The sequence below is a fragment of the Acinonyx jubatus genome, chromosome E1 (genome assembly GCF_027475565.1).
Source record: "Acinonyx jubatus isolate Ajub_Pintada_27869175 chromosome E1, VMU_Ajub_asm_v1.0, whole genome shotgun sequence".
Taxonomy (NCBI): Eukaryota; Metazoa; Chordata; class Mammalia; order Carnivora; family Felidae; genus Acinonyx; species Acinonyx jubatus.
In genome coordinates, this window is record NC_069397.1 from 27,061,098 (window position 1) to 27,088,504 (window position 27,407).

Genomic DNA, 27,407 nt, shown 5'->3' on the forward strand with positions numbered 1-27,407 from the left:
CCTGCTTCGCATTGTGTCTCCCTTTCTCTCTGCCCCTCCCCTGCTCGCACTCTGTCTCTCAACAATAAATAAATGTTAAAGAAAAAAATTAAAAAAATATATTGATTGAAAGAAGGCAGAAACAAAATATATAGTGTATGATTCTATTTATATAGTTCAAAAACAAGGAAAATAAACCATAGCATTTAGGGATGTATACTTAGAGGGTAAAAACAAGGAAATATTATTTTTAATTGTATTATTTTTTTAAGTTTATTTATTTTGAGAGAGAAAGAGACAGTGTGAGTGGGGCAGGGGTAGAGAGAGATGGAGACAGAGAATCAAAAGCAGGATCCAACTCACAAAACTGTGAGATAATGACCTGAGCCAAAACCAGGAGTTGGATACTTAACTGACTAAACCACGCAGATGCCCCATGGAAATATTTATTATAACAAGCATACCAGTAGTTTCTTCTTGAAGAGAGGGATTATGTTAGGGGGAGGGAGACAAGCAGGGTTTCTACAGACATTTATAATGTACCTTTCTTGGTGGTTATATGAGCATTTGCATTACGATGTTAATTTATGTATTGATGTTTTATGCATTTTTCTGTGTTATATGTCTAGTAAAAACCATTAAACAGAGAAAAACCAAAGGTTTCTTATTGCTCTTTATTTAAAAACATAATCAGATGTACCTTGGTGTTTATATTGTCTCGTTGTTATTCAGCTGAAAATAAGCATTGAAAGTGTATAATTAGCAACAGTTTAATGAAACCATAGCATTTATCGGATTCTCATATGGATACAAAATAAAACCTGTCATAAAAATTAGTAAAAGATACAAGGTAGAGCACATTTTAATACTGGTACAATGGCAACAGCAGCTTTACAAATGTTTATTATATAGGATTTCTATAGCATTTTTTTATGACCCTTTATTCCACAAGAATAATCAAATCATCAAAAAAATTTTTTTAATTTGAGAGAGAGAGAGAGAGCATAAGCTGGGGAGAGGGGCAGAGGGACAGAGAGAGAATCTTAAGCAGGCTCCACGCTCAGTGCCAAGCTTGACAGGGGGTGTGATCCCCTGACCCAGGGATCACGACCTGAGCTGAAATCAAGAGTTGGATCCTCACAGACTGAGCCACCCAGGTGGCCCATCAAGTCATTTCATTTAAATTGAGACAGTACATGCTGGTTTATCAATATAGGCATTATAAATGCCCCATAAAATACTTGTTACAAATACTCAAATGTTTTATTCTCAGTGATCATTCCCTTTATTCTTATATAATATAAATGTAGCTAGCAGATTTTTTTTCTAACTAGAAGCAAGTATGTGTCTTAACTTTATTACCTGCTTCATTTTCATTTATAAATGTGTTATAAACATAAACATGGGTCTCATAAGAACAAAACATCACCCTCAGATTGGCTTTCTAGTCTGGTGACACAACACTCTATTTGGCATCTGAAAGCAATCTTTATCTGTGGAAATATAGGCATTTCTGAGAAATAACTAACATATCTTTTTTAGCCTATGCTAACCAGGATATATTTCAAGGGTATCATCTATGCAGCTGCTCCCTGTCAGGCTACAAAGTTCAGGGACGATCTAAAACCCCTTGTTTCCTATCCATGAGCAGCTGCTACCATTATTCTTGGAACTGCAAGGGAGGTTATTGTCATCAAAGCTAATCCTCACCTTCAGTCACAAGAACTCACCCTAATGAAAGTTCCCCTTTCTCTGTGATACTTAACACATTAATTATGGGGATCCTGGCTGAAGCTACAGTTGTGTCCAATGCTAAGTAGACATGTCTGACAAGCTGGGGGCTCCCAGAAATACCTGGCAACTTTGCAGGGTTACCAGATAAAATATAGAATGCCCAGTTAAATCTGAATTTCAGATAAACGATGAATACTTTTTGTAGTAGAAATATCTCCCATGAAATATCTGGGACTTCCTTATGTTAAAATAAACAATTCATTGTTTAACAGGACATATTTATATTTATTTATTTAAAAAATTTTTTTAATGTTTGTTTATTTTTGAGAGCGCGCGAGAGAGAGAGAGAGGGAGAGAGAGACAGAGCATGAGCTGGGGAGGGGCAGAGAGAGAGGGAGACACAGAATTCGAAGCAGGCTCCAGGTTCCGAGCTGTCAGCACAGAGCCCGATGCAGGGCTCGAACTCATGAACACTGAGATCATGACCTGAGCTGTAGTCAGACACTTAACCGACTGAGCCACTCAGGTGCTCCTGGACATATGTATATTTAAAGGTTGTTACTTGTTTATCTGAAATTCAAATTTGTTATATATTTGTTTTTGTTAAATCTGGCAACCCTGGACTGGTGGGAAAGAACAAAAATCCAGTGAGGTGTGCATTATTACTGGTATTGAAACAATAGGCTGATGAGGACAGGAATTAGGTCTCAAAGTGAATCTGCTATGGACTTCAAATAATCCTTGGCAGGCCACTGGGGAAAATACAAGGTTCATGTTGAGGTCCTTGTAAAACTTATATTTAGCTGCATGAATATGGACAGCAAATATCAACGAAAGGAATATCTCAGACTTCAGTGAGCCAGATAGAACTACCTAGATATCATTTCTAAATGCTAGAAATGATATGTTCTAAATTTTAAGGTTATATTGGACATTTTGCTTCACATCCTTTTGGAAAATAACTGGGTTGGGAGGGTGAAATGTCTTACCTCTTAACTGTTTATAGTAAACAGAAAACAGAAATCATTTATTTGATCAAATAAATGATTTCTGTTTACTATCAGACTTTTTTACTGATCAAGTCTGTAGCACTTAGAGAATGCATTAGCGGTACGGGATGAAACAACTTTTCTTTTTAATTACCTGAGGATACGCAAGATGAATGGGGACCAGTTTACTTTAATGTCATAACTCTACCTATTGAATACAAATCTGTTATCTAGTTAAATGTGAACAACCTCTCCAACCTAATTGGGTAATTCCAGGATAAACATCACTTTGGGGATTGCATTTTCCTATCTGTTCTCTTATTGATCATGCAAACTAAAAAATATCCAAATACTTTATATCATAGTATGTATGGGGGCTCCACACATACTTTAATTCTTTAGATGGAATTATATATTAGTATAATTACTTATACCTACTCTACTATATTAAAAAAAAGGATTGGGGTGATTTTATCTGTGTATTTTATGGATCATCACACGGAGTCAGGCTGAGTTGACATCAGTTTTGTTCATCAAAGCTGTTTGTAGAAAGTGGCAGAGTTTGAGTTGGGCTTCTAGGGTGAGCCATCTATGGAAAAAAAAAAAGGTCCCAGTTATAATATGAATTATGTTCCTGTGGCCAACACAGTTCTCCTTCCTCACTAACAGAATCCAATGCAGCCAGACTCTAAAAACCACTTTTCCCACTTTCTTTCATATAGTCAGAAGTTCCTGGATAGCACCTTCTGATGAGGGGTAGCTTAGCTAGCACACCCTTTTGCCCTTTGCCTTTCACCTATCTTGCCTAGAATGTGGACACCAGGCTTCAGGAGGTATAGGCATTCTTCACCATGAGGATAAAAGCCACACCTTAAGGATGGAAGAGCAGTCGGGGCACCTGGGTGGCTCAGTTACTTAAGCATCCCACTCTTGATTTCAGCTCAGGTCATGATCTCATGGTTCGTGGGTTTGAGCCCTGCGTGAGATTCTGCACTGACAGTGCGGAGCCTGCTTGGGGTTCTCTCTCTCCCTCTTTGCTCCTCCCCTACTCACTTACATGCACTCTCTTTCTCTCAAAATAAATAAATAAAAATCCTTTAGACGGGCACCTGGGTGGCTCAGTTGGTTAAGCATCTGACTTTGACTCAGGTCATGATCTCATAGCTTGTGGGTTCAAGCCCCATGTCAGGTTTGAGCCCGACGTTGGGTTCTGTGCTGACAGCTTAGAGCCTGAAGCCTGCTTCTGGTTCTATGTCTCCCTCTCTCTCTCTGCCCCTCCCCCTGCTCATGCTCTGTCTCTCTCTCTCTCTCAAAAATAAATAAACATTAAAAAAATTAAAAAAAAATCCTTTAGAATACGATTCTAAATAAATGATTTTGAAGAAAAGGAAAAATTTTATTTTTTTCCTAAAGGTTTACCTGAAACTTTCTCCTCAAGGCCCGGGTCATTACTGGAGTCAGTCCAGTTCCTGTATCCATATTTTCTTTATTCGTAAGTGGGGTTCCACCTGGGCTCCTGCAAAGATAATGAAAATATTACAAGCTGTGTTATATGCCAATTTTTCAAGTGGGTTTAGAAAGCATAAAGATAAGGGAGCGTATTACCTCTCTACGTCAACTTTTCTAAGTAGTTTCCGCAGATCTATCTGGCTTTTACCAGGAGTACTGACGAAATAAAAATATAAAAGTTAGAGCTTGCCAGATTTTATCATTTTTCCCAAAGCAAAGCAGTCATTTCTACAGGCAACATCCTAGAAAGTAGTTCTATTTGTTACATTAAAAAATAGCAGTAGAGGGGCGCCTGGCTGGCTCAGTTGGTAGAGTGTGTAACTCTTGATCTTGGGATCGTGAGTTCAAGGCCCACTTTGGGAATGGAAACTACTCAAAAAAAAAAAAAAAAAAAAGCAGTAGATGCTGATAGGAACATAAGGCAATATAATCATCCTAATAAGTAATACTTCTTGCCTCAGTAATTATACATTTATGATTCCATCTTAGGGAGGAACTCAGCTATGCACACAGATTATGGACAAGGATGTTCACTGAAGAGGTGGAAATAAATCATAAACAACCTAAATGTCTCAAAACAGGAGTTTATCTATAAAACTTACATATAATGAACTGCATATATTAAAGAAGTAAAAATGATGATTTAAACTGATTTTTAGGATGCTTGGGTGGCTCAGTTGGTTGATTGTCTGACTCTTGATTTCAGCTCAGGTCATGATCTCGCGGTTCATTAGATCAAGCCCCATGTCAGCCTCTATGCTGACAGCATGGAGCCTGCGTGGGATTCTCTTTCTCTCTCTCTCTGCCTTGCCCTACTAGCTCCAACTCTTTCTTCCTTTTTTTTTATTAAAAAAATTTTTTTTTTAACGTTTATTTATTTTTGAGACAGAGAGAGACAGAGCATGGACGGGGGAGGGGCAGAGAGAGAGGGAGACACAGAATCGGAAGCAGGCTCCAGGCTCTGAGCCATCAGCCCAGAGCCCGACGCGGGGCTCGAACTCACGGACCGTGAGATAGTGACCTGAGCTGAAGTCGGCCGCCCAACCGACTGAGCCACCCGGGTGCCCTGCTCCAACTCTTTCTAAATAAACAAACAAACAAATAAACAAACTAAAAAACAAAAAACCCAAAACAAAAAAAACCCCAAAACTTTAAACTGATTTTTAATGAGATGAGGAAAGTTCTTGACACATTAAATGGGAAAAGCCTTAAATTGTATGTACAATATGATCATATACAGGTACACAAACAAGTACATGCACACACACACATTTCATTCATTCTAAGATATACTAGTTATCATATCTTATTATTTCTGAAATTGGACTGCTCTTAAAATTCTTGATAATATTTTGGGGCACCTGGGTGGCTCGGTCATTTAAGTATCCAACTTCAGCTCAGGTCACGATCTCATGGTTCGTGAGTTCGAGCCCCCCATCTGGCTCTGTGTTGACAGCTCAGAACCTGGAGCCTACTTCAGATCCTGTGTCTCCCTCTCTCTCTGCCCCTATCCCACTTGTGCTCTGTCTCCATCTATTAAAAATGAATAAACATTAAAAAAAATTAAAATTCTTGATAATATTTCAAGAATAATATATTCAAGAATAATAAAAAAAATTCTTGATAATATTTCTTTCCCCCATCCACTATTTTTTTTTTTAGTAATCTTCTGTGCCCAACGTGGGCCTTGAACTCATGACCCCGAGATCTAGACTTGTAACACTCTACCAACTGAGCAAGCCAGGTGCTCCCCCACAAACCCACTATTAAATCAATGGTGTATCTTAACAATAAACAGCATCATGAAATGGAAATAATAGAGTAGATACCTATTCAAAGATTACAATGCTAAACAATAATATGTTAACAGTGACTATCTTCAATCATACGGTTATTTGAATGATTGTTTTCTTCTTTAAACTTTTCCATGGATTTCCATTTTTCTACAATGAGCATATATAACTTTTAAAGTTAGAGATAAGCAAAAAATCATTCTTTTAAGTAACAGTAGAGCACAACACAGTACAGTTCCTTACATTAAGACATTTGTAACTCGAGTTGATAGCACTTTGGAGTTGGGTTTCAGGGTGACATGCTGCAGGTCAGAGACAGTAACTAGTGGATTCCGTGTCTTTGGTGATGATACAAGCTTTAAATAAAAAAATGAGACAGTATCAAAACACACTTAAAAATGTCATTCAAAATATAAATATGCTGAAACAATGAATATTTGGATGCTGAGTATGTGTAAGATATATCTACTATTCTACTCAACTTGTATTCCAAAACTTCAGAGTATGTCTCTACCTCTTTAGACTAATGGTTGGTAGATAAAATTGAGGTTTCATCTCATGGAAACCTCTGCTCCAAGAGAGCCAAGTGTAGGAAGAAGCATATGCGCTGGCTGAAGCATAAAAGAAGAAAGATGAGGCAGAGGTCCAAGTAAACCACTAGCTTGTACACCCGTGGAGCCACAGGCGTAGACATAAGGAAAGCCAGAGGCCAGGAATGCTGGTACCAATTGTTGCACTGCATGCCTACTTTCTAGAGCTTGATTCAATGGATCTAGAACATTCATCACCATTTGGTTGCAGTGACCACTTTTGAGAGACTCGCCTTGCTCATACCAAAATAGTGTCTTTTGGTCCTTTGCTCTGAACCTGTGACTTTTGGGACTAATTCTGTTTTCATTTGTGGCTGAATGTAACACATGTACAATAAATCCTCTCTTCTGCTGTCTTAGCTGAACCAAAAAACCCCCAAAACATCAAATACTTACCACAGAATGGCTTCTATACATAAGACTTATAATTATTTTCCAGAAAGAGACAACCAGGTTAAAAGCTGAAAGACCATGTGTATCGTCAGTGACATCTTACCTTCTTCCTTTCATCAAAACACTGTGTCTTCTTTAATTTCACAGTCAGTAGATCTTCAACTGTTATTTGCATGGGTCCATCTTTTTTTAATGGTCCAGCCTTAAAATACAGAGAGGTTACAATTCAGATTGTAACCAGGATATCTAGTCAAATACAAATCCAAACCTAGTTTTTAAAGGCTCATTTAATGGGGCGCCTGGGTGGCTCAGTTGGTTACGTGTCCGACTTCAGCTCATGGGTCATGAGTTCGAGCCCTGTGTCGGGCTCTGTGCTGACAGCTCAGAGCCTGGTACCTGCTGCGGATTCTGTGTCTCCTCTTTTTCTGCCCTTCCCCACTTGCATTCTGTCTCCTTCTTTCTCTCAAAAATAAATAAACATAAAAAAAAGTTTTTAAAGACTCATTTAAATATTAATGCTTATTTACACTAGGAGCCTATTAAATTCTTTCCATTCAATAAAAAATGATGCCGTTTTCAGTACCCATGGATGCTAATGCTATTGCAAAGTATTTATCAAAATGTAAGGCTTTGATAGTACATAAGAGATGGGCTAGTTCCCTGCAGCTTTACATCTTCCTCAGGAGTCACTATAATAAGACAGGGGTTGAAGGAGTTCCTCAGGGGCACCACGGTGACTCAGTTGGTTAAGCATCCAGCTCTTGATTTCAGCTCAGATCATGATCTCATGATTTGTGGGATTGAGCCCCACCTCTGGCTCTATGCTGACAGTGCGGAGCCTGCTTGGGATTCTCTCCCTCCCCCTCTCTCTGCCCCTCCCCAGCTCACGAGCTCTCTCTCTCTCTCTCTCTCTCTGAAAATAAATAAAAAAAATACATTAAAAAAAAAAAAGGAGTTCCTCAAATCAAAGTGAAATTTTGCTTGAATTACCTAAAAAGATGATTCAGTTCCCACAGAACAAGAATGTGTAGCCAGAGAGGTATACATTATGGCAAACATAACAATAGGGTCTGGATTTATTTAACTCAGCCATTTTAAACCAAATGCATCTGTAGTGAAAATCCAGCAGATTTGAAAACAGGGTCATGTTTATCTTAGTGATACACAAATATTCTGATCCCCTTGGCAGATAACTAATTAATGGAGACTGGTCTTCCAGTCTAATGACATTATACTTGAAGATCCATCACTTCTCTTTATTCTGACTTTACTCACTAAGCCATCTTCTGTTCTTACTTTGGTTTTCCAGGGTGGCTTTGCTTTTGGTAAAAAGATATTATGACAATCCATTAGGAATATTCCAGTTTACTGGGTTTCATTCATTTATCCTTAAAAAAAAAAATCACTTTTATTTCTAAATCCAGCTTTTGTGAGTTCCTGTGGGTCTGAGTTTTTAAAAACATAATAATTGACATAATTAAGATATGGAATCAGAAAAAAAATGTGGCTTTCCTCTTAAGGGCCTTAGCCTAGTCTTAAAAGTCTGCCTTGGAGCGCCTGGGTGGCTCAGTCGTTAAGCGGCCGACTTCAGCTCAGGTCATGATCTCGCGGTCCGTGAGTTCGAGACCCGCGTTGGGCTCTGTGCTGACAGCTCAGAGTCTGGAGCCTGTTTCAGATTCTGTGTCTCCCTCTCTCTCTGCCTCTCCCCCGTTCATGCTCTGTCTCTCTCTGTCTCAAAAATAAATAAACGTTTAAAAAAAAAAAAAAAGTCTGCCTTGCTTAAAAAAAATTTAAAATTTTAAAAATTAAAAAAAAAAAAAAAAAGGGCGGAGGTGGCGCCTGGGTGGCTCAGTTCGGTTAAGTGCCAGACTTGGGCTCAGATCATGACCTCATGGTTCCTGGGTTCAAGCCCCACATCAGGCTCTGTGCTGACAGCTCAGAGCCTGGAGCCTGCTTCAGATTCTGTGTCTCCCTCTCTCTCTCTGCCCTGCCCCGACTTGCACTCTCTCTGTCTCAAAAATAAATAAACATTAAAAAAATTTTTTTTTAAAGGCTGCCTTGTTTTACTCCTACATTATACACTGATCAAAACACATCATTGCTGGATTGTTTCCTACCTGAAGTGCTTTAGTGCGACTGGATTTTCTGAGCAGCAAAGGTGCTATAGGTGGTGGAGGTGGAGGTAGAGGAGGAGGTGGAGGGGGTGGAGGCGGAGGTGGAAGAGGAGGAAGATGGGTGGCTGGCTGTGGCAGCGTGGGAGGAAGTACAGCTCTAGATTCTCCAGGGGTGGTTGGAGCACAGGCAGGCACATCTGTAAGTTTACCACTTATGTGACATGTCTGACCACAGTTTGGGCAGGAAGAATTTTCCAAGATAGCCTGTAAGAAAACATTACATTTGGCAAATAAATAACAGATTAATTTGGTTCTTGAGGCTCAGAGTCATCAAGATAATAGCTACCATGTACTGAATGCTTTCTCAGCACACTATGTGTTTTATAATGTTTTCTCAATTATCACAAGCTCATTCACTCATTCATTCATCTATTCATTCATGTATTTGTTTTGTGTGTGCTATATGCCAGGCACTATGGGAATGTGAATCCTGTTTGTCATATCATGGAGCTGACAGTCTGGTAAGGAAGAGAGACATTAAACACACACATACTCAGAACAAAACAAAATAATGCTTCAGTGAAAACAGTGAATTGTGCTGTGATCATGAATAGTGAGAACCTGGGGAGTGATATTTAGCCATAATCTCAAGGATGAATTGTGACTTACCAGGTCTCAAGGGAGATAAGGTCTGGGGAAAGAAAGTTCTTGGCAGAGGCAAAAGTACTTAATGAAGCCAAGACTACAGTATACTCAAGGAACTGATAAAAAGGCCAAGGGGATGGAACATGAATGCTATGAGCTGAATTGTATCCCCTACTCCCCTCCCAACTCATATGTTGAAGCTCTAATCCAAGTACCTCAGAATGACTTTGGAGATAGAGCCTTTAAAATGATTAAGTTAGGGGTGCCTGGTGGCTCACTGGGTTAAGTGTCTGACTTCGGCTCAGGTCATGATCTCACAGTTTGTGAGTTTGAGCCCCATGTCAGGCTCTGTGTTGACACCTTGGAGCCTGGAGCCTGCTTCGGATTCTGTGTGTCTCTCTCTCTGCCCCTCTCCCACTGTTCTTGCTCTGTCTCTCTCTCTCTCTCAAAAATAAATAAATCACATTAAAAGAAAAGAAGTGATTGAGTTAAAATGAGGCTATTAGGGTAGGCTCTCATACAATTTGACAGATGTCCTTATAAAAAGAAGAAATTTGAACACACAGGAGAAACACCAGGGATGTGTGTGCACAGAGAAAAGACCATTTGAGGACACAGTGAGAAGGCAAGCCAAAAGAGACAGGCCTAAGAAGAAACCAACTCTGCCAACACTTTGGTATTAACTTCTGGCCTCTAGAACTGTGAGAAAATAAATTTCTGTTATATAGGCCACCTGGACCATGCTACTTTATCATGGCAGCCCTTGCAAATGAAATTAGTTTCCTATGGCTGCTGTATTGAATTAGACACAAACTTTGTGTCTTAACACAATTGAAATTCAGTGTTTTAAAGTTTTATTTATTTAAGTAATCACTACACCCCATGTGGGGATTGAACTCACAACCCTGCGAACAAGAGTTGCATGCTCTTCTGACTGAGCCAGCCAGGTGCCCCTGAGATTCATTTTCTTCAGTGCTAGAGGCTAGAATTCCAAAATCAAGGCATCAGCAGGGCTGTGCTACCTCCCAATGCTCTAGGGAAGAATCTGTTCCTTACCTCTTCCAGTTTTGGGTAGCTGGGGCCATTCCTGGGCTTGGGGCTGTATCATTCCAATCTCTGCCTGTGGTCCCACTGCTCCTCCTTTCCTCTGTGCATGCTCTACTCTGTCTCTTTTATAAGGACATTCATCATTGGATTTAGGGTCCACCCAGATACCAGTTTATGATCTCCTCATCTCCAAATCTTTAACTTCAGGGGTGCCTGTCTGGCTTAGTTGGCAAAGTATGCAACTCTTGATCTTGTGATCATGAGTTCCAGCCCCATGCTGGGTGTAGAGATTTCTTAAAAATAAAAGTCCTTAATTTAATTACATGAGTAAAGATCTTTTCCTCAAATAAGGTAACGTTTACAGGTTCCAGGGATTAAGACTTGGACAGATCTTTTGGAGGCCATCAATTCAGCCCGCTATAGATGATATCATCCTCATTTTTATAGCTGAGGAAACTGAGACCCAGAGGAATGAGGTGATTTGCCTTTCTTCCTCTGTCTAATTCATTTTGAGGTATAAATTCTGGGAGAAGGGTTGTAATCCCAGAAGTTTCACTCCAAAACAGTAAGTGCAATTTTTATTTTTTGAGTTTTAGATGTTGAAAGTAAGGGCCTTGTTTAGGGGAGTTTGGAGAGAGTGGATATTTATAATTTTTTTCTGCCTATATCAGTCAAGGAAATAGAATTATCCCGAGTATTTAAAAGTGGGGTGGGGGGGGGGGAATAAATAAAAATAAATAAATAAAAGAGGAAGAATATAATGTAGGCAGTTGGTTACATTGATGATGAATGAGCTGAAAAGCACACAGGGGACACTGAGGCAGCCCAGAGATTAGCAACAGTAGAAAGCCATTGAATACCCTGAGGCTGGAGGGACAAAGGGAAGAGCAGTATAACCAGATCTCTGGAGGTGGGTTAATCCAGAGAATCAAGAAACAGGTAGATTTACCTGGAGCAAGCTAGAGTGAGAGAGACAACATCAACCATCACTGGAGAAATTGCCCAGTGCAGAGAATGAAGAGGCAAAACACCCCACCTCCCCTCCAGCTCTAGTCTCTCATCAGTGTCTCCCATTAGCCCAGCACAACCAGGAACCAGGTGACATGGAGCTTGGGAAATACAGCCTGTGCGGTTAGCCCCCTGCAGTACAGAACAGAGCCTTGAAGCCTAAGGAATGGATCTGAGGACAAACAGGCCCAAGATTAGCACTTACCTGTACCCATCTCTCCTTCTGGTAAAAGCATAATGGAATTTCTATGGGGGATAACGCCTGCCCTCCTTCCCTAATTCTGGATTGCTTTTTTATTTAACAGTACCAACCTTCAGGGGCCCCTGGGTGGCTCAGTCGATTAAGTGGCTGAGTCTTGATTTCAGCTCAGGTCATGGTATCACGGTTTGTGGGTTCGAGCCCCACATCAGGCTCTGTACCGACAGCATGGAGCCTGCTTGGGATTTTCCCTCTCTCCCTCTCTCTCTGCCCCTCCCCAGCTCTCTCTCTCTCTCTCTAAAAATAAATAAATAAAACTTAAAAACAAAATAAAACAAAACAAAACCCAATACCAACCTTCAGAGTTTCCTGGAGCTTGCAGAATTGATTTTCCAAAATGCAAAACCGTTGTTTCAGACTGTGAAGTTCTCGGTGGCAGAAACGGGATGGAAAGATGGTGTCTTTCAATACTTCTAAACTCTGAAATTAAAAAAAATAAACAAGGCTGAATTCTATAAGCAGCATGATAAAGACAGAAAAAAGAGACAAGAAAGTGGTTTGATGTATGTTTTACAGAAGCAAAGGCATACGTGACCTCATAATTTTATCTTACCTGAGCTTGGCCTGAGTGTTGTGCTGACCTGAGCATACACACATGTGAACATACGCACCAAATATGTAGAAAAACCATATTGCTGAAAATAGGTATGTCAAACCCATACCTGGGCCATGCAGTTCTGGCACCAGTTGTATATAGACCACACTCTATTTGTCCAAAGTTTTACTGTATCTTTGATATTGGGAAATTTGAAGTTCCAGGATGATCTTAGCCAGCTTCTGTTAAGGGGTATATCTGCTGAAGGAGTAACCACTCTGTAGGAAAAACAAAACCAAACAAATAAAAAAACTCCTGAGTTGGAGTAACAGCTTCTGTTTAAATAACAAGCTAGTTTTATAGTATGACTCAGGAGCAGAGCCCACCTACCTAAAGCCAAATTCTGCATTAAATTCTAGAGTTTTCAGATCCACAAATTATTTTGTAAAGCAAATAGATTGTAATAAAGAAAATAAATAGCAAATAAAGAGGCATCATTGGGGGGACACCTGGGGGTTCAGTCGGTTAAGTGTTTGACTTCAGCTCAGGTCATGATCTCATGGTTCATCATGGTTCATGAGTTCAAGCCCTGCATCAGGCTCTATGCTGACAGCTCAGAGCCTGGGGCCTGCTTCAAATTCTGTGTCTCCCTCTCTCTCTCTGCCCCTTCCCTGCTCATGGTCTGTCTCTCTCTTTCAAAAATAAATACACATTAAAAAAAAAAAGAGAGGCATCAGGGATTCAGTAATGAACAAAATAGATAGAAACCCTGCCCTCACTGAACTTACATGTCATGAAAGAAAGGTAAAAGTAAGTAAATAATATATATGGGTTGCTATTTAGTGAATACTAAGGAAAAGGATATACCAAGAGAGAAACATTGGGTGGAGGTGAAATTGTAGGTAGGGTGGGCATTGAAGTCTCACTGAGAAGGTGACTTTTGAGAAAAAAAACCTTAACAAAGTAAAGAAGCTAGCAACACGGGTGTCTGGCTGGATCAGTGGCAGAGCATGCAACTCTGTTTTTTTTAACTTTATTTATTTATTTTGAGAGAGAGGAGAGGGAGAATCCCCAGCAAGCTAGGAGTTGTCAGCTGTCATTAGGGAGCCTGACACAGGGCTTGATCTCACAAACCATGAGATCATGACCTGAGCTGAAACCAAGAGTCGGCCGCTGAGCCAAGTGAGCCACCCAGGTGCCCTGAGCATGCGACTCTTGATCAATGGATCAATGGTCATGAGTTCAAGCCCCACTTTGGGCATGGAGCCTACTTAAAAAAAAAAAAAAAAAAAAAAAAAAAAATTGGAGGGGCACCTGGGTGGCTCAGTCGGTTGAGCGTCCGACTTTGGCTCAGGTCATGATCTCGTGGTTTGTGGGTTCGAGCCCCGCGTCGGGCTCTGTGCTGACAGCTCAGAGCCTGGATCCTGCTTCGGATTCTGTGTCTCCCTCTCTCTCTGCCCGTAACCCACTCGCGTTCTGTCTCTGTCTCTCTCAAAGATAAATAAACATTTTTTTTTAATTAAAAAAAAAATTGGAGAAGTCAGCAATACAAATATCTGGGAGAAGAGCATTCCAGGCAAGGGTAAGAGTAAGGGCAAAGGCCCTGAGATGGCAGCTTGTCTGAGGTGTCTAGGGAACAGCAAGGAGGCCAGGATGACTAGGGTGGAGAAACTGAAGGTAGGGGATTAGGAGATAATGTCAAAGTCAGATCATAAAGGCCTAGTAGGTCAAACAAAGGATTTTAATTTTTACTCTGAGAGAGGAAGACATTGGAGAGTATGTATATTTGTATGTATGTATATATGATTTACTGAAATGTAATCTCTATGTCTAAGGTGGGGCTTGCACTCAGGACCCCAAGATCAAGAGTCACATGCTCTTCCAACTAAGCCAGGAAAAGCCGCTGGAGAGTTTTAAGCAGAGGGGCAATTTGACATGATTTTTAACAGACTCACTCTGACTACTGTGTTGAAATATGCTGCAGAGGGCAAGGACAGAAGCAGGAAGACCAGTTAGGGGCTGTTTTTAATATTCAAGAGAGATAGAGAAGAGTTAGGATAATATCATGATTAACGCTTTTTGAGGGCCTGTTTATTTAAAAATTTTTTCTGTAAAGAGAGTTATAACAACACAATGTATAAAGTATTTTATTTTGAAACTCAGTATCCTAGGATTCCTATGACTTAAGAGCCTCTTTCAATAGCACATCTAAACCTAAGGCCCAGAGAATAATTGACAAAACCAAAACTAAGATTTAAATTCTAGTCCTATACCCCGCTTTCATCACTTAGCAGATTTATACAATTAAATTGACTAGGGAAGAAGAAAATGGTCAATCTGTGCATCTCCAATACAATTCTGTGATTTTTACTCTTGAACTATGTTCACCACATAAAATCCAGGATGCTCAGTGAAAATTTTATTTCAGATGAAGGATGAATAATTTTGTAATATAAGTATATTGCAAATGTTGCATGGTACAATATTAAAAAAATTATTGTTTATCTGAAATTCAAATTTAATTGGGCATTTTGTGTTTTTATTTGCTAAATCTGGTAATTCTGATATGGGAAACAAAGGCAAATGAAAAATTAGATTTTCTTCTTGCCTACAGCCCATTGACAAGTTCTTGAAATACAGTGACCTTTCTCTGGGAGCTCAGCTGCTTCGATATTGACACTTTGGGCAAAAAGCAATTTTAGCTTAATATTATCCTGACCTCCCAGGATCCTATAAATCTTCTTTAGCATATGAAAATCCCTTTGGAAACTTCCTTTATCTCTACTCCCTCAAGATATATGTTAGCAATCATTCTCCAAACATATTGCCCACTGATAAACATCTAAAGGTCTCACGACTATGGTTTTACTAGACAGTTAGTAAATGACTTTATCCTAACAGCAGCTAGCCCCTCAAGGTCCTGGAAACCTTGCCTCCAAATTCCTTAGAGACTTATGCTATCCCTAACTCCCTCCCCACTTGAAAGTATACAATCTGTCACCCAACACAACCTCAATGCAGCTCTTTCTGCCCATGGGTCCTGTCCCTGTGCTTTAATTAAACCATCTTTTTGCACTTAAGAGGTCTCAAGAATTCTTTCTTGGCCATTGGCTCTGAACCCCAACATTTTCAACATCAACCCTATCCTTAATAGATTAGATTTTTAATATTTTTTCTGTTCTTTATTTAAACCTTACCTTTCTGGTGAGGGTAGCTGAGGAGGAGGTATAATTAGCTTGGCCTGAAAGTGAGAGACTTCTCTCTTTTTGAATAATCTTTTGGCTTTGGCTTTTAGCTTTCTTCTTCGTTGCTTGAACTTGGGCATGATTTCTGTAGAGAAAAAATTTTTTTACATTTTTTATTTTAGAATTATATATACATATAGAAAATGCACAAATCTTAACAGTACAGTTCAATGAATTATCACAAAGTGAGCACATCCTTGTAACCAACCACCATGGTTAGGAAATACATTGCTACTAGCATCCTGGAAGTTCCCTGAAGTGAAGAAAAATTTAAACCCAGATTTGAAGTATCTTTAGAGAGACTCAGCTTTGGCATTATATTACTCTCTAATTTTGTTTTGCTTGTCTTGCTTTTCTTCATTAAGTCAAGTGTATTTCCCTTTCTTATAACAGAGAAAACGGCTCGAGTTGGTATTAAAAGAAGTTTCTTTACCAGTAACATTTACTGAGCATCCACTGTGATAGGTAGAGTAGGTAGTGGAAGAAACAAATTTAACCATTGAATGTCCACTTACTTTTATGCACCTTCACATACATTTTTTCAGTGACTCTTCACTGAATAAATCCTGCAAGATTTTATCCCTGGGGAAGAAGATTTTTATTCCTATTTTTACATAAAAGTAAACTGAGACATAGAAAGATTAGATGATTTGCCCAATGTAAAGCAGTATATAAGTAAGTCTACAAAGCCCATGTTCTTTCTAACACTCTATCATGCAACAGTAGATTAAATAGGAAATATACAATGTAATAAGTTACCCCAAATCTAAGACATGGGTGCTTCAAAACATTTATTTTAAAGCATTTTAAAACACCATCTAGTGGTAGATTTTAATCTAGATTCTTTTCTGAGGAAAATTAAGTCAGAGCTAGTTTGATGAGAAGAAGGGCTTTGCTGGTTTCAGTTGTTGCTACCTGAAGAACAAAGATGTCTTTATTCAAGTAGCAGAAATAAAAATGGTCTCAAGGGCTGGGCCTCCTTCTTTTCAAACTTACATTTGAATAGGAACAATTGGCCTTTAAAATACACATTCATTCCACTTTTGTTCACCCAGTAACCTTTCAATAATTGGTATGCAGTTGTAGGCTTGCTCAGCTCTCAGATTGCACTAGTTGAAGAAACCCAGCCTATTACCCACTGTGGATTGTAAAAACCCAGAAGCGGCTTAATGTAGTTCCAAGAGCTTTGGACTTGCAGAGGGCACCCCTAATGGCAATGGGTGACAGTGCATATTATCAACAGCTCTTCCAGGAGTAAAGTTTCCTTACAGCATCTTAATTGAATTGATGCCAGGTCTCAAACTAACAGTGTTTCCTTAATTGTTCTTAGAGGCTTGGGAGACACACTGAAAAATACTTAGCTGACTTCACCTTTATTATATTACTTCTCCTTCCTGCTGAAATAATAAAAGAAGGCCAAGCAAGGATTGTTAAATACAAAGGATGGCTAAAGGATTGATTGATTTTTTCTAAACAAACTTAAAATAACACAAAACCGAAATACTCTGAATGAAGAAGTTTAGGGAAGCCTCAGAGGAAGCGGCAATCTTATGGTTGCCTGAAAAGAAGATTAAACCTCATCAAACTCACGCCCACAACTTTCTATGGAGAAATGTCACTGGGAACCTCTCTCTAAGGTGCAGAGTTCACTGGTTGAAATCCCCAGAACCTGAGACTTCCATGGTAAACTCCTCTTCCTTGTCTTCTATCTGCCCTCCTCTACACAGCCCTCCCCCTTCTGTTCCCTCTCTCCCTTTGATGTTTTTTGTTAGACATCAAACTGACACAGAGAACTGGCCTCCTGCCTCTTTTTTCCCTTATTCTCACCAATCCCTTAGTTATAAAAATAGATTTTAAAGAAAGGAGCTGGGCATTCTCATTTAAACTTGGTTCTATACCTTTATCTCCACTCCAGTGGTATGCTGGGATTGGCATCAACTGTTACCTTTTCAGGAAATCTGCGAGTTAGTTGTTAAACACATCCACCATTAAAATTAAGTTATATAAGCTTATAATTAGATAATTTATATTTAAAATGGTAATAAATATGATGTAAAACTCATCACTTTCTAATGATTTTACTATTATCTATGCTTTTGAGGTTATTCACCTTATTGTATCTATATAGTGAAAATGCTATAGAATGTTCATTTCTGTCCAACCCCATATTCAATGACTTCATATTGAAAACCTGAAATTGCCTATGATGGGAGTATTTACACAATGAATATTAAAAAAACACTACAGGGACACCTGGGTGGCTCAGTCAGTTAAGCAACCAACTTAGGCTCAGGTCAGGTCAGGTCATGATCTCAAGGTTTGTGAGTTATAGCCCCATATAAGGCTCTCTCTTGTCAGTGCAGAGCTGCTTTGGATCCTCTGTCTCCCTCTCTCTGATTCTTCCCCCCCTCCCCCACCCCCACCTCAAAAATAAACACTAAAAATTTTTAAAAAACAACAACATTACAAATCAGGGCTTGATGCATTATGTTGTTGACTGTTAAGAAAGTGATAAAGAAAATGTTAATAATGCAGATTAAATTTAAAATCATATGTTGTCTGTAGTTGTTACGTTGTGAATAGCATTAAAAAATTGAGAAATGGGGCGCCTGGGTGGCGCAGTCAGTTAAGCGTCCGAGTTCAGCCAGGTCACGATCTCGCGGTCCGTGAGTTCGAGCCCCACGTCAGGCTCTGGGCTGATGGCTCAGAGCCTGGAGCCTGTTTCCGGTTGTGTGTCTCCCTCTCTCTCTGCCCCTCCCCCGTTCATGCTCTGTCTCTCTCTGTCCCAAAAATAAATAAACGTTGAAAAAAAAATATTAAAAAAAAATAAAACACATATACTTGTCCTTTTCCAGAAAAGTAATGAGACATACAAATTCTTTTTGCTGGATTAAGCAGGATTCCAACTACTAACACTAGATAGAAGCTCATTTTTTTTTTTTAAGATTACTCAAAGCATTTTTCCTACTTTTTTATTGAAAAGTACTATTCCTTCCTTTTTACCTGCCTTGTTTTGAAAAGACTTTAAGGTTGATTAAAAACAATATGTACTGGGGCGCCTGGGTGGCGCAGTCGGTTAAGCGTCCGACTTCAGCCAGGTCACAATCTCGCGGTCTGTGAGTTCGAGCCCCGCGTCAGGCTCTGGGCTGACGGCTCGGAGCCTGCAGCCTGTTTCCGATTCTGTGTCTCCCTCTCTCTCTGCCCGTCCCCCGTTCATGCTCTGTCTCTCTCTGTCCCAAAAATAAATAAAAAACATTGAAAAAAAAAAAAAACAATATGTACTACCACCCACAAAAAAAAGGTAGATGAGGAAATGAGATCCATTATAGAATAAAATATTTAATATGTATAATATATACTTATATACATGAATTTGAAATATTTATGTGATTCATTCATCCTGTCCTTCCTCTTTCTGTCTTCTAAGTTCAGTTGCTTTTGCCATCTTTCCCATTTTAGATTTTTGCTGTAGTCTATTTTCTCTTACTTTTTTTATTTTGAAAAATTTCAAACCCTGACAAATTTATGATAGTATAATTAATACGCATATGTCAGCACCTGAAACAAATGTAACATTGTGTGCCAACTATACTTCAATAAAAAAATAAATTGAAAATATAAAAAGAAAAAATAAAAGATCATATTTATTCTGGAAAAATATACTCGTATACTATTCACCTAAATTTGCTAATTGTTATCTGTTATCTTTTTTTTTTTAATTTTTAAACATTTTTGTTTATTTTTGAGAGGCAGAGAGAGACAGAGTGCAAGCGGGAAGGAGCAGAGAGGAGACACAGAATCTGAAGCAGGCTCCAGGCTCTGAGCTCTCAGCACAGAGCCTGATGAGGGGCTCAAACCCATCAACTGTGAGAGCATGGCCTGAGCTGAAATCGGATGCTTAACTGACTTGAGCCACCCCGGCGCCCCCATTCCTTTTTTTAGTAAAAAAAAAATTTTGTTTAAAATTTATTCGTTTTTGAGAGAGAGAGAGAGGCTGTGTGTGAGCTGGGAAGAGACACAGAGAGAGAGGGAGACACAGAATACAAAGCAGGCTCCAGAGTCTGTGCTGTCAGCACAGAGCCCCATGCAGGGCTGGAACTCACTAACCATGAGATCCTGACTTAAGCTGAAGTCGGATGCCTAACCAACTGAGCCACCCAGGGGCCCTGCCCACCCCCTCCTTTTTTAAGTAGGCTTCTTGCCCAGTGTAGAGCCCAAAGCGGACTTTGAACTCACGACCTTGAGATCAAAACCTGAGCTGAGGGGGCTCTGGGTGGCTCATTCAGGTGAAGGACACACTTCTGGTTTTGTCTCAGGTTGTGATCTTACCGTTCTTGAGTTCAAGCCTTGCATTGGGCTCTGTGCTGACACTGTGAGGTCTGCTTGGGATTCTCTCTCTGCTCCTCACGTGCTCTCTCTCTCTCTCAAAATAAAGAAATAAACTAAAAAAAGAAAAAGAAAAAAAAAAAAAGACCTGAGCTGAGATGAAGTGCTGGTCGCTTAACTGACTGAACCACCTAAGCGCCCCTCCCAGCGTAGATGGAGATCCCAGGAATGGTGAGATCATGACCTGAGCTGAGATTAAGAGTATCCACACTTAATCAACTGAGCCACCCAGGTTCCTTACCATACTTTTTTTTTTCCTTAACATACTTTTTAAAGATTGTCACAATTTAGGGGCGCCTGGGTGGCTCAGTTAAGCGTCAGACTTTGGCTGAGGTCATGATCTTGCAGTTTGTGGGTTAGAGCGTTCGCCCCATCCCCTGCGTGGGGCTCTGTGCTGACAGCCCGGAGCCTGGAGCCTGCTTTGGATTCTGTGTCTCCCTCTCTCTGCTCCTCCACCACTCATGCTCTGTCTGTCTCTCTCAAAAGTCAATAAACATTAACAACAAAAAAAAAAAGATTGTCACAATTTAGTCTGATTGCCCTTTGCAGCCTCATCTCTTTTAGTGATTAGGAAACAGTTTGTACTTCAGGTATGGCAAACACCAAATACTTTCTATAATATACTTTCTATAGCCTTTCCCCCTGCTTGGGGTATCCTCCTTCAAGTCAACTTATATAACCTTCAAGATGCTGTTATTTTTACCCACAGATATTTGTTGAGTGCTGATAATCCACCATGGTAGATAGGTGTGGTAGGTGTTGGGATACAATTCCAAACAAGGCCAACATAGTCTCTATCCATAAGGAATTTATACTGGCTGAAAATGTCATCTCTTTTCTGCTTCCATAGCATTTTATACACATTCTCATTATAGCATTTATTATATTGCATTGTAATTTGTGTTTGCATGCTTGCCACCCAGCTGGACTGTGAGATTTTTAAGGTTAGGATAAATTTTACTCAACTTTGTTTCCCCAGGACCAAGAATGCAGCAGGCACTAAATAATTTCAACAAATGAATGAAATAAATTATTCCTGCTAAGTGTTCGCTAACAAGTGGTCTCTTTTTTAGTTAAGGAATATGCTTTAATACAATTAAATTTTGAAAAATCTCTCAGTGAGGGAGGTTTTTAAGTTCTTCAAATCATGCCACTCCTATATATGGTTAAAGGATGGCTCCAAAACTATTTCCAGTAGGAAGGTGAAATAAATAATAGGCTAAGAATTCTAGTATTCTGCGGGAGTTGGCACTGCTGCTTCTATTAAAACTTCATCCTATGATACGAGAAGTGCTTTTGGTCAGGGGGTACTTCCAAAACTGTGACAGCAACGAAAATAAAAATTGCATTTCTTTACCCTCTTCATAAAAACACATTTTTATGGAGGTTTCTTACACTTTTCCGTAAGCAGCTTTCAATTTATCAATTTCCTTTACCAGTTCATTACTCTTGAACATTCATAGGGCTATTTCTGGTACTTGGTTATATTACATTTCGTTTTACACTGTGCAACATTGCTTTTTTAGTTTTTGTCTTGTTTCTCTCCCGAGATTGCAGCTCCCTAAAATGTAGCCAGCACAGTATTATTAGGCACAAACAGGGCACACTTTTAAAATTGACACTCTCACAAAACGTTAGACAACATTAAGAGCTTATCAAGGAACATAGTAATACTCGCTATCAAGAAATGTACATTCTCAAACTTTAACGTGCATAAGAATCACTAGGGGTGGGGAATCTTGTTAAAATGCATATTCTGATTCAGTGGGTCTGGGTGGAGCCCGATAATTTGCATTGTTAACAAGCGCCCAAGTTATGCAGATACTGTTGGTCTCCGGACAACAGTGAACAGCAAGATCTAAAGGAACGTGCAAAAGGAAGGTTGACGCTTTGCTCCAAAACATATTTTGCAGAGCGTTAATTAAATGCAAGTATGGTTAGGATGGAGCCAAGCCGAGCACTTCTTACCCACCCTCAAACGTCCTCTTCCCGGCTGTATCTCCCCGAGTACAGCCCAAATCCCCACCTCCGTAAATTGTAAGAACACAAGCAGCAACAGGCCCAGCTACCGAAGGAAGATCTCCCTGCACTTACTAGTCTAAGAGCTCGGGATTAAATGGAGTCCGGGTAGTGGCCTCTTCCTCGCCATGTAGAACAATTCAAAATTAAAACCTTATCACGCAGGGACCAATCGTGGCCAAGGTCTCTTCACGATTCGCGCTCTGGGTACTGTAGGAGCACAGTCTGGTTTGTGATTGGTTAAGATGTCACCACGCACTGGCCAATGAAAGCTGAGGCGCTTCTTGTATGAATAAGTGGAAGGCGGGAGCGAAGGGGAGGGGAAGCAGGAGACCTAAGAAGGTGTGACAGATTCCTTCTGCTGTTTGTGGAAGCTTTTCTGTAATTGGTTGGCTCTTCTTCCGATTATACCAATCGCAGTCTCTTCTCTGCGGAGCCCTAGCTATGAAATTGAAAGTAGAGATGAGCGTGCAGCCAATGGAAAAAATATATATATACAGCAGCCAATCCTCCTGCGGCGTTTTGTGTCTTTGTCCAACTGGAGAAGGTGTTTCATGTGGAGGGGCGTTACTTAGTCGCCAATGGGCGGGCGCCACTGAAGCAGGGGAACCAATGACTGTGAGACGTTGAGTGACAGCTGTCCAATAGGCACTCTCAGTGCTAGCACGGTTTGCGGCTTAAGCACTGCCGCGGTCTGAGGAATGTCAACTATTCAACATGGAGGCGGAGGTCGATAAGCTGGAACTGATGGTGAGTGTAAAGTAAAGGAGATCTACTGGGTAGCTTATTTCTCTCGGATGGCCTCCAAGGTGGGATGCAATTTCGAGTCGCCTGAAACCCTGGGCGGCAGAAGCTGGACCAGATTCAAGTTCCCTCCTCTTGTATCAAAGGGAGTTGCAGCCGCCGGGTCTCTTTTAACCGCCGCGGGGGAAGGGGTTACATCCGGGAAACTCGTGAGGGAAATGGCGGGAGATGCTGAGGTAGTTGGGCCTTTGGAATTCCTTGTTCCGTGCCCTAACCTTTCCGCCCCTCAAGGAACTGTGGCTCGTGCAGGCAGCGTTTTTTGCATTTCTCCCCAAAAGACCCTAACCGCTCCAAGAAGGGGAGAGGTCGTTCACACTCAAAGAAAGGGGGATGGAAGGTGAGGTGGGGAATAAACCGAGGGGGGCGGAGAGAAATCCCATTAGGGCAGAGCCGTTCACGTTCTTCAAGGCGGGTTGAGAAAGTCTGAGAAAGGTTCTAGACTCGCGTGCACAACTTCTTAGCGGTCGAGGAAGCTCCAAGGCCAACATATGTTTGGATCGAAGGTGGTAGCCCTTGGGTGGGGGAAAGGTGTGAGCGATGGGGACCTGAACCTCGAGCTCCTTTCTTGGAGCGCGGGAGGAATTGGGACAAGGAAGGTACCCTGCTTTCGAGTTGCCGAGTTTCATTCATTTATGAAAGTAGGGGGCGCGGGCGAATAATTGGAAAGGATTCAGGCGGCTGCTTGGCCTGCTCCGGGGCGCCAAGCTGAAGGGCTGTCCTAGTTTTTTTCTATGGATCCTTTACCGACTCTTTATTCCCTCTCTCCCATTCTTAGACTACCAGCTAGATCGCCCGCGCTTTTTTCTTCTTAGTTCCCCTTGTTCTATCTTCAGTCCTTACCCCCTCCCTGCATTACTGTGTTTGAATTGGGCTGGCTTTCTTTAAAATGAGGAATTTGGAGGACGCGCCCACCATTGAGCTCCTGGCGGTTTTTTGTTAAAGAAAGATAACAATTAATTCAAAAAGCTCAAATCTTTCCTCTCCGTCTCAAACCGCCCGTCCCCCTCCCCCGCCCTCCCATACCCTGGCATTACAATTTAGATATTTGTGTCAGCGTTGCTGTCTCCAAGTTGAACCTTAGGTCACTTAGCATCTACACTTGTAGTGATCCTGGAAGAAACTGAGTACCATACCCTGATTCCCACCTCCAGAAAATGTGAGAGCTTGATACATCTTATTATTTTCTCCTGATGTATTAATGAATTGTAGCGGCTCTCCCATACAAATTCGACTTGAAGTTTTCCAGTTGATTCTAACAATTTTGAGTTTTAATTTTCTTTGTGGGGGTAGGGGGAAATGGGGTGGGAGGGAATGGCAGTGAAGAAGGAAGTTTTTGCCGCTTTCCAAACCTGTAATAATGAACTTTCAGTTCAGTTTTGTTTTTTTTTAATCATGAAATGCCTTTAAACCAACAAAAGAACCAAAAATATGTCAAGTATCCTAGTTTGATTCTGTCAACCGGCATAAATGTTTAACACCATCTTGCCCTTTTACCCGTTCTGAATTTCTCCCTCCAGATGGAGATTTCTGCCTAATTGTAAGATGCTAAATGATACTAATTCTGCTTTTAACAGTTTTCCTCCCCCCTTAAGTTGACTGTTTATTTTTGAGGTACCAATTAAGGTTTTTTTGACTGTATGAGAGTCAGTATTCTCACAGGACTTTTTTTTTTTAGATTGAACACAATTTTTATTTAATTTTTTTTTTGAGAGAGAGAGCGAGAGCGAGAGAGAATGAGCGGGGGAGGGGCAGAGAGGGAGGGAGACAGAATCTCAAGCAGGCTCCAGGCTCCGAGCTGTCAGCACATGGGGCTCTAACTCTCAACCTGTGAGATCGTGACTTCAGCTGAAGTCCGACGCTTATCCCACTGAGCCACCCGGGTGCCCCCTCTTTTTCCTTTTTAAATGTTTAGATTGAACACAATTTAAAGGGAAAATGATTAAGTATACATCTTGAAAAAAGTAGGTTTTAGAAAACTTTGAGGTAGCCAGGCTCTTAAACTTTTAAGTGTTTGAATGATTGGGTAGTTTTTAAAAATTCTTTTTAAGAGGTGAAGAGAAGAAAGCAGGTCTTCTTAAATTACTTGCAAGTAACCTAGTGGTAGCCTTCCCCTCGCCCCACTTCCAGTTATTAGTTTGTTTCCATAATCGTTAGAGTTTAAAAAATGTGTTTGAACTATTACAGTTTTGTTATCACTGCTTTTTATTGATTGAATAGTAAAAGATGGTGCATCTCATCTTCAGATTTGCCATGTGCTATATCTATGAACTGGTTTATTTTCTAAGATTAGAAAGAAATGATTTCCTGTACAATCCTCTGAGTTTTGGTTCTACCTTACTTGAATAAAGGATTTGTTGAGGAACTAATTTTGAAAATTTATTAAATCAGGGGCCCCGGGGTGGCTCAGTCAGTTAAGCATCTGAGTTTGGCTCAGGTCATGATCTAATGGTTCTGGGTTGGAGCCCCACCTCTGGCTCTGTGCTGACAGCTAAGGAGCCTGGAGCCTGCTTCAGATTCTGTATCTCCCTCTCTCTCTGCCCCTCCCCCACTCACTCTTTCTCTTTCAAAAAATAAATATTAAAAAAAATTTATAAAAAGAGAAGAAAATTTAGTAAGTGAAAGAGAATGCGTATTATTGAACTTTGAAAATAAAGTATTCTCACTTTGTAGATAGCCTGATCCTCTTATTTTAAAAATATTTCATATTTTTCTCATTTGGATTAATTTCTAATTCAGAAAATTAAACATTTCACTCTTAAATACTTCTATTTATTTATTTATGAATACTTTCCTTAAAACTTGATCCTTGGCTAGCAGAGTTGAACTGTTCTAATACGTGAGTTGTATGGCCTAGGATTTGAGGTCTAGTCATTCATGTTCCAGTTGTCCTGAATTTGAGTTCATTTCTAACTCAAATTAGGAGGTTCAATCTAACCAAGTAGCTGATTTAAAGAAAGATTAGTGAAAATGGAAAGTATTTTTGCATCAATCAACATTATTAATGGGGGAATAAACTCATTGTAGTGTTATCTTTGTTCTCTTTTTCCCTTTCACGTACTGATTGAGTGATATTTGTCCACTGTTCTTTTGTGGTACCACAAGTGATTGTGCACAAAAGTACAATGTTATACTATCATAATATTTCTATTTCTGGGCTTACATCTTACATCTGACTTTTGAATGTGTCTTACCAGTTAAAAGGTTAGGATGATGATAATTGGCTTGAATCCAAGAAAACCGGATTCTTAAAATTTCAGAACCTCCTCCTGTACCATATATTATTTTCTCCTTGATTTTTCTGTTGGAAGGAAATGGAGATGATTTCCTGTATTTAAGATCTTTAGGGGTTAACTGAAATTTTATTTATTTATTTATTGAATTATAAAAATACGTTATTTTTAATTTTATGGACAGAGAGTGCAGGGGAGAGGGGCAGAGTGGGTGGGGAGAAAGAGAGAGAGAAAATCTCAAACATGCTCCACGCTCAGCATAGAACCTGACGGGCTTGATCCCATGACCCTGGGTTCATGACCTGAGCTGAAATCAAGAGTTGGACACTCAACCGACTAAGCCACCCAGACGGCCCTATTTATATATTTTTTAAAGTTTATTTATTGCTTTAGAAAGACAGAGCATGTGTGTACATGTGCACAAGTGGGGAAGGGGCAGAGAGACAGAGAGAGAGAGAGAGAGAGAGAGAGAGAGAGAGAATTGCCAATAGGCTCTGTGCTTTCAGGGTGCAGCCCAACTCCAGGCTTGATTCCATGAACTGTGAGATCATGACTTAAGCTGAAATTAAGATTCAGATGCTTAACTGGCTGAGCCACCCAGGCGCCCCAGGGGTTAACTGAAATTTTAAAATATCCTTCCACAGTATTCTATTAGGAAGTCTTGTTTAGGAGACGTTAATTCCCTGGAAATCTGTAAACTCTTGAGATAAAAAGCCATAAGATGGTTATAGCTTTTTATTTCTTTTTTTTTTATTTAAAAAAAAATTTAACGTTTATTTATTTTTGAGACAGAGAGAGACAGAGCATGAACAGGGGAGGGTCAGAGAGAGGGAGACACAGAATCTGAAATAGGCTCCAGGCTCTGAGCTGTCAGCACAGAGCCCGACGCGGGGCTCGAACTCACGGACCGCGAGATCATGACCTGAGCTGAAGTCGGCCGCTTAACCGACTGAGCCACCTAGGCGCCCCAGTTATAGCTTTTTAGTATGTAATGTAGTTTAGATTCAAGAAACATAGATTGGGTATTTAGAGATTGAGAAACTTATTTTACTTTTCATTTGTTTTCTCTGATATTCTTTTTTTTTTTAAGTTTGTTTGTTTGTTTGTTTATTTAGAGAGAGGACTGGG

At 40.1% G+C, this 27,407-nt stretch overlaps 2 protein-coding genes across 5 annotated transcripts in view; one reads left to right on the forward strand and one right to left on the reverse strand.

Moving 5' to 3' along the window:
- Positions 1–635: 635 nt before the first annotated feature.
- On the reverse strand, positions 636–22,614 carry PRR11 (proline rich 11). Of its 3 annotated transcripts, XM_053212251.1 has the most exons (11): positions 22,321–22,614; positions 20,170–20,282; positions 15,793–15,925; positions 12,723–12,873; positions 12,358–12,480; positions 9,105–9,365; positions 7,091–7,189; positions 6,248–6,360; positions 4,308–4,367; positions 4,122–4,218; positions 645–3,291 (listed from the first exon to the last, which is right to left on the reverse strand). In XM_053212251.1, exons 3-11 carry the CDS (start codon positions 15,918–15,920, stop codon positions 3,223–3,225), a joined length of 1,101 nt encoding a protein of 366 aa, XP_053068226.1. In that variant the 5' UTR covers positions 15,921–15,925; positions 20,170–20,282; positions 22,321–22,614; the 3' UTR covers positions 645–3,222. The 3 variants fall into 3 exon arrangements, with proteins under 3 accessions (XP_026890053.1, XP_053068226.1, XP_026890055.1); XM_027034252.2 differs by lacking the exon at positions 20,170–20,282 and having other exon boundaries at positions 636–3,291; positions 22,321–22,613; XM_027034254.2 differs by lacking the exons at positions 20,170–20,282; positions 22,321–22,614 and adding an exon at positions 22,199–22,319.
- A 234-nt stretch (positions 22,615–22,848) lies between these two features.
- Positions 22,849–27,407, forward strand: part of SKA2 (spindle and kinetochore associated complex subunit 2) — a 46,393-nt gene continuing 41,834 nt past the window's right edge. The window contains exon 1 of one of the 2 annotated variants that reach the window (XM_015088418.3): positions 22,849–22,995. In XM_015088418.3, the coding sequence (XP_014943904.2) occupies positions 22,963–22,995 (33 nt within the window). In that variant the 5' untranslated portion in view covers positions 22,849–22,962. The remainder of the gene's footprint in view (positions 22,996–27,407) is intronic. The other variant, XM_015088419.3, reaches the window with a different exon arrangement.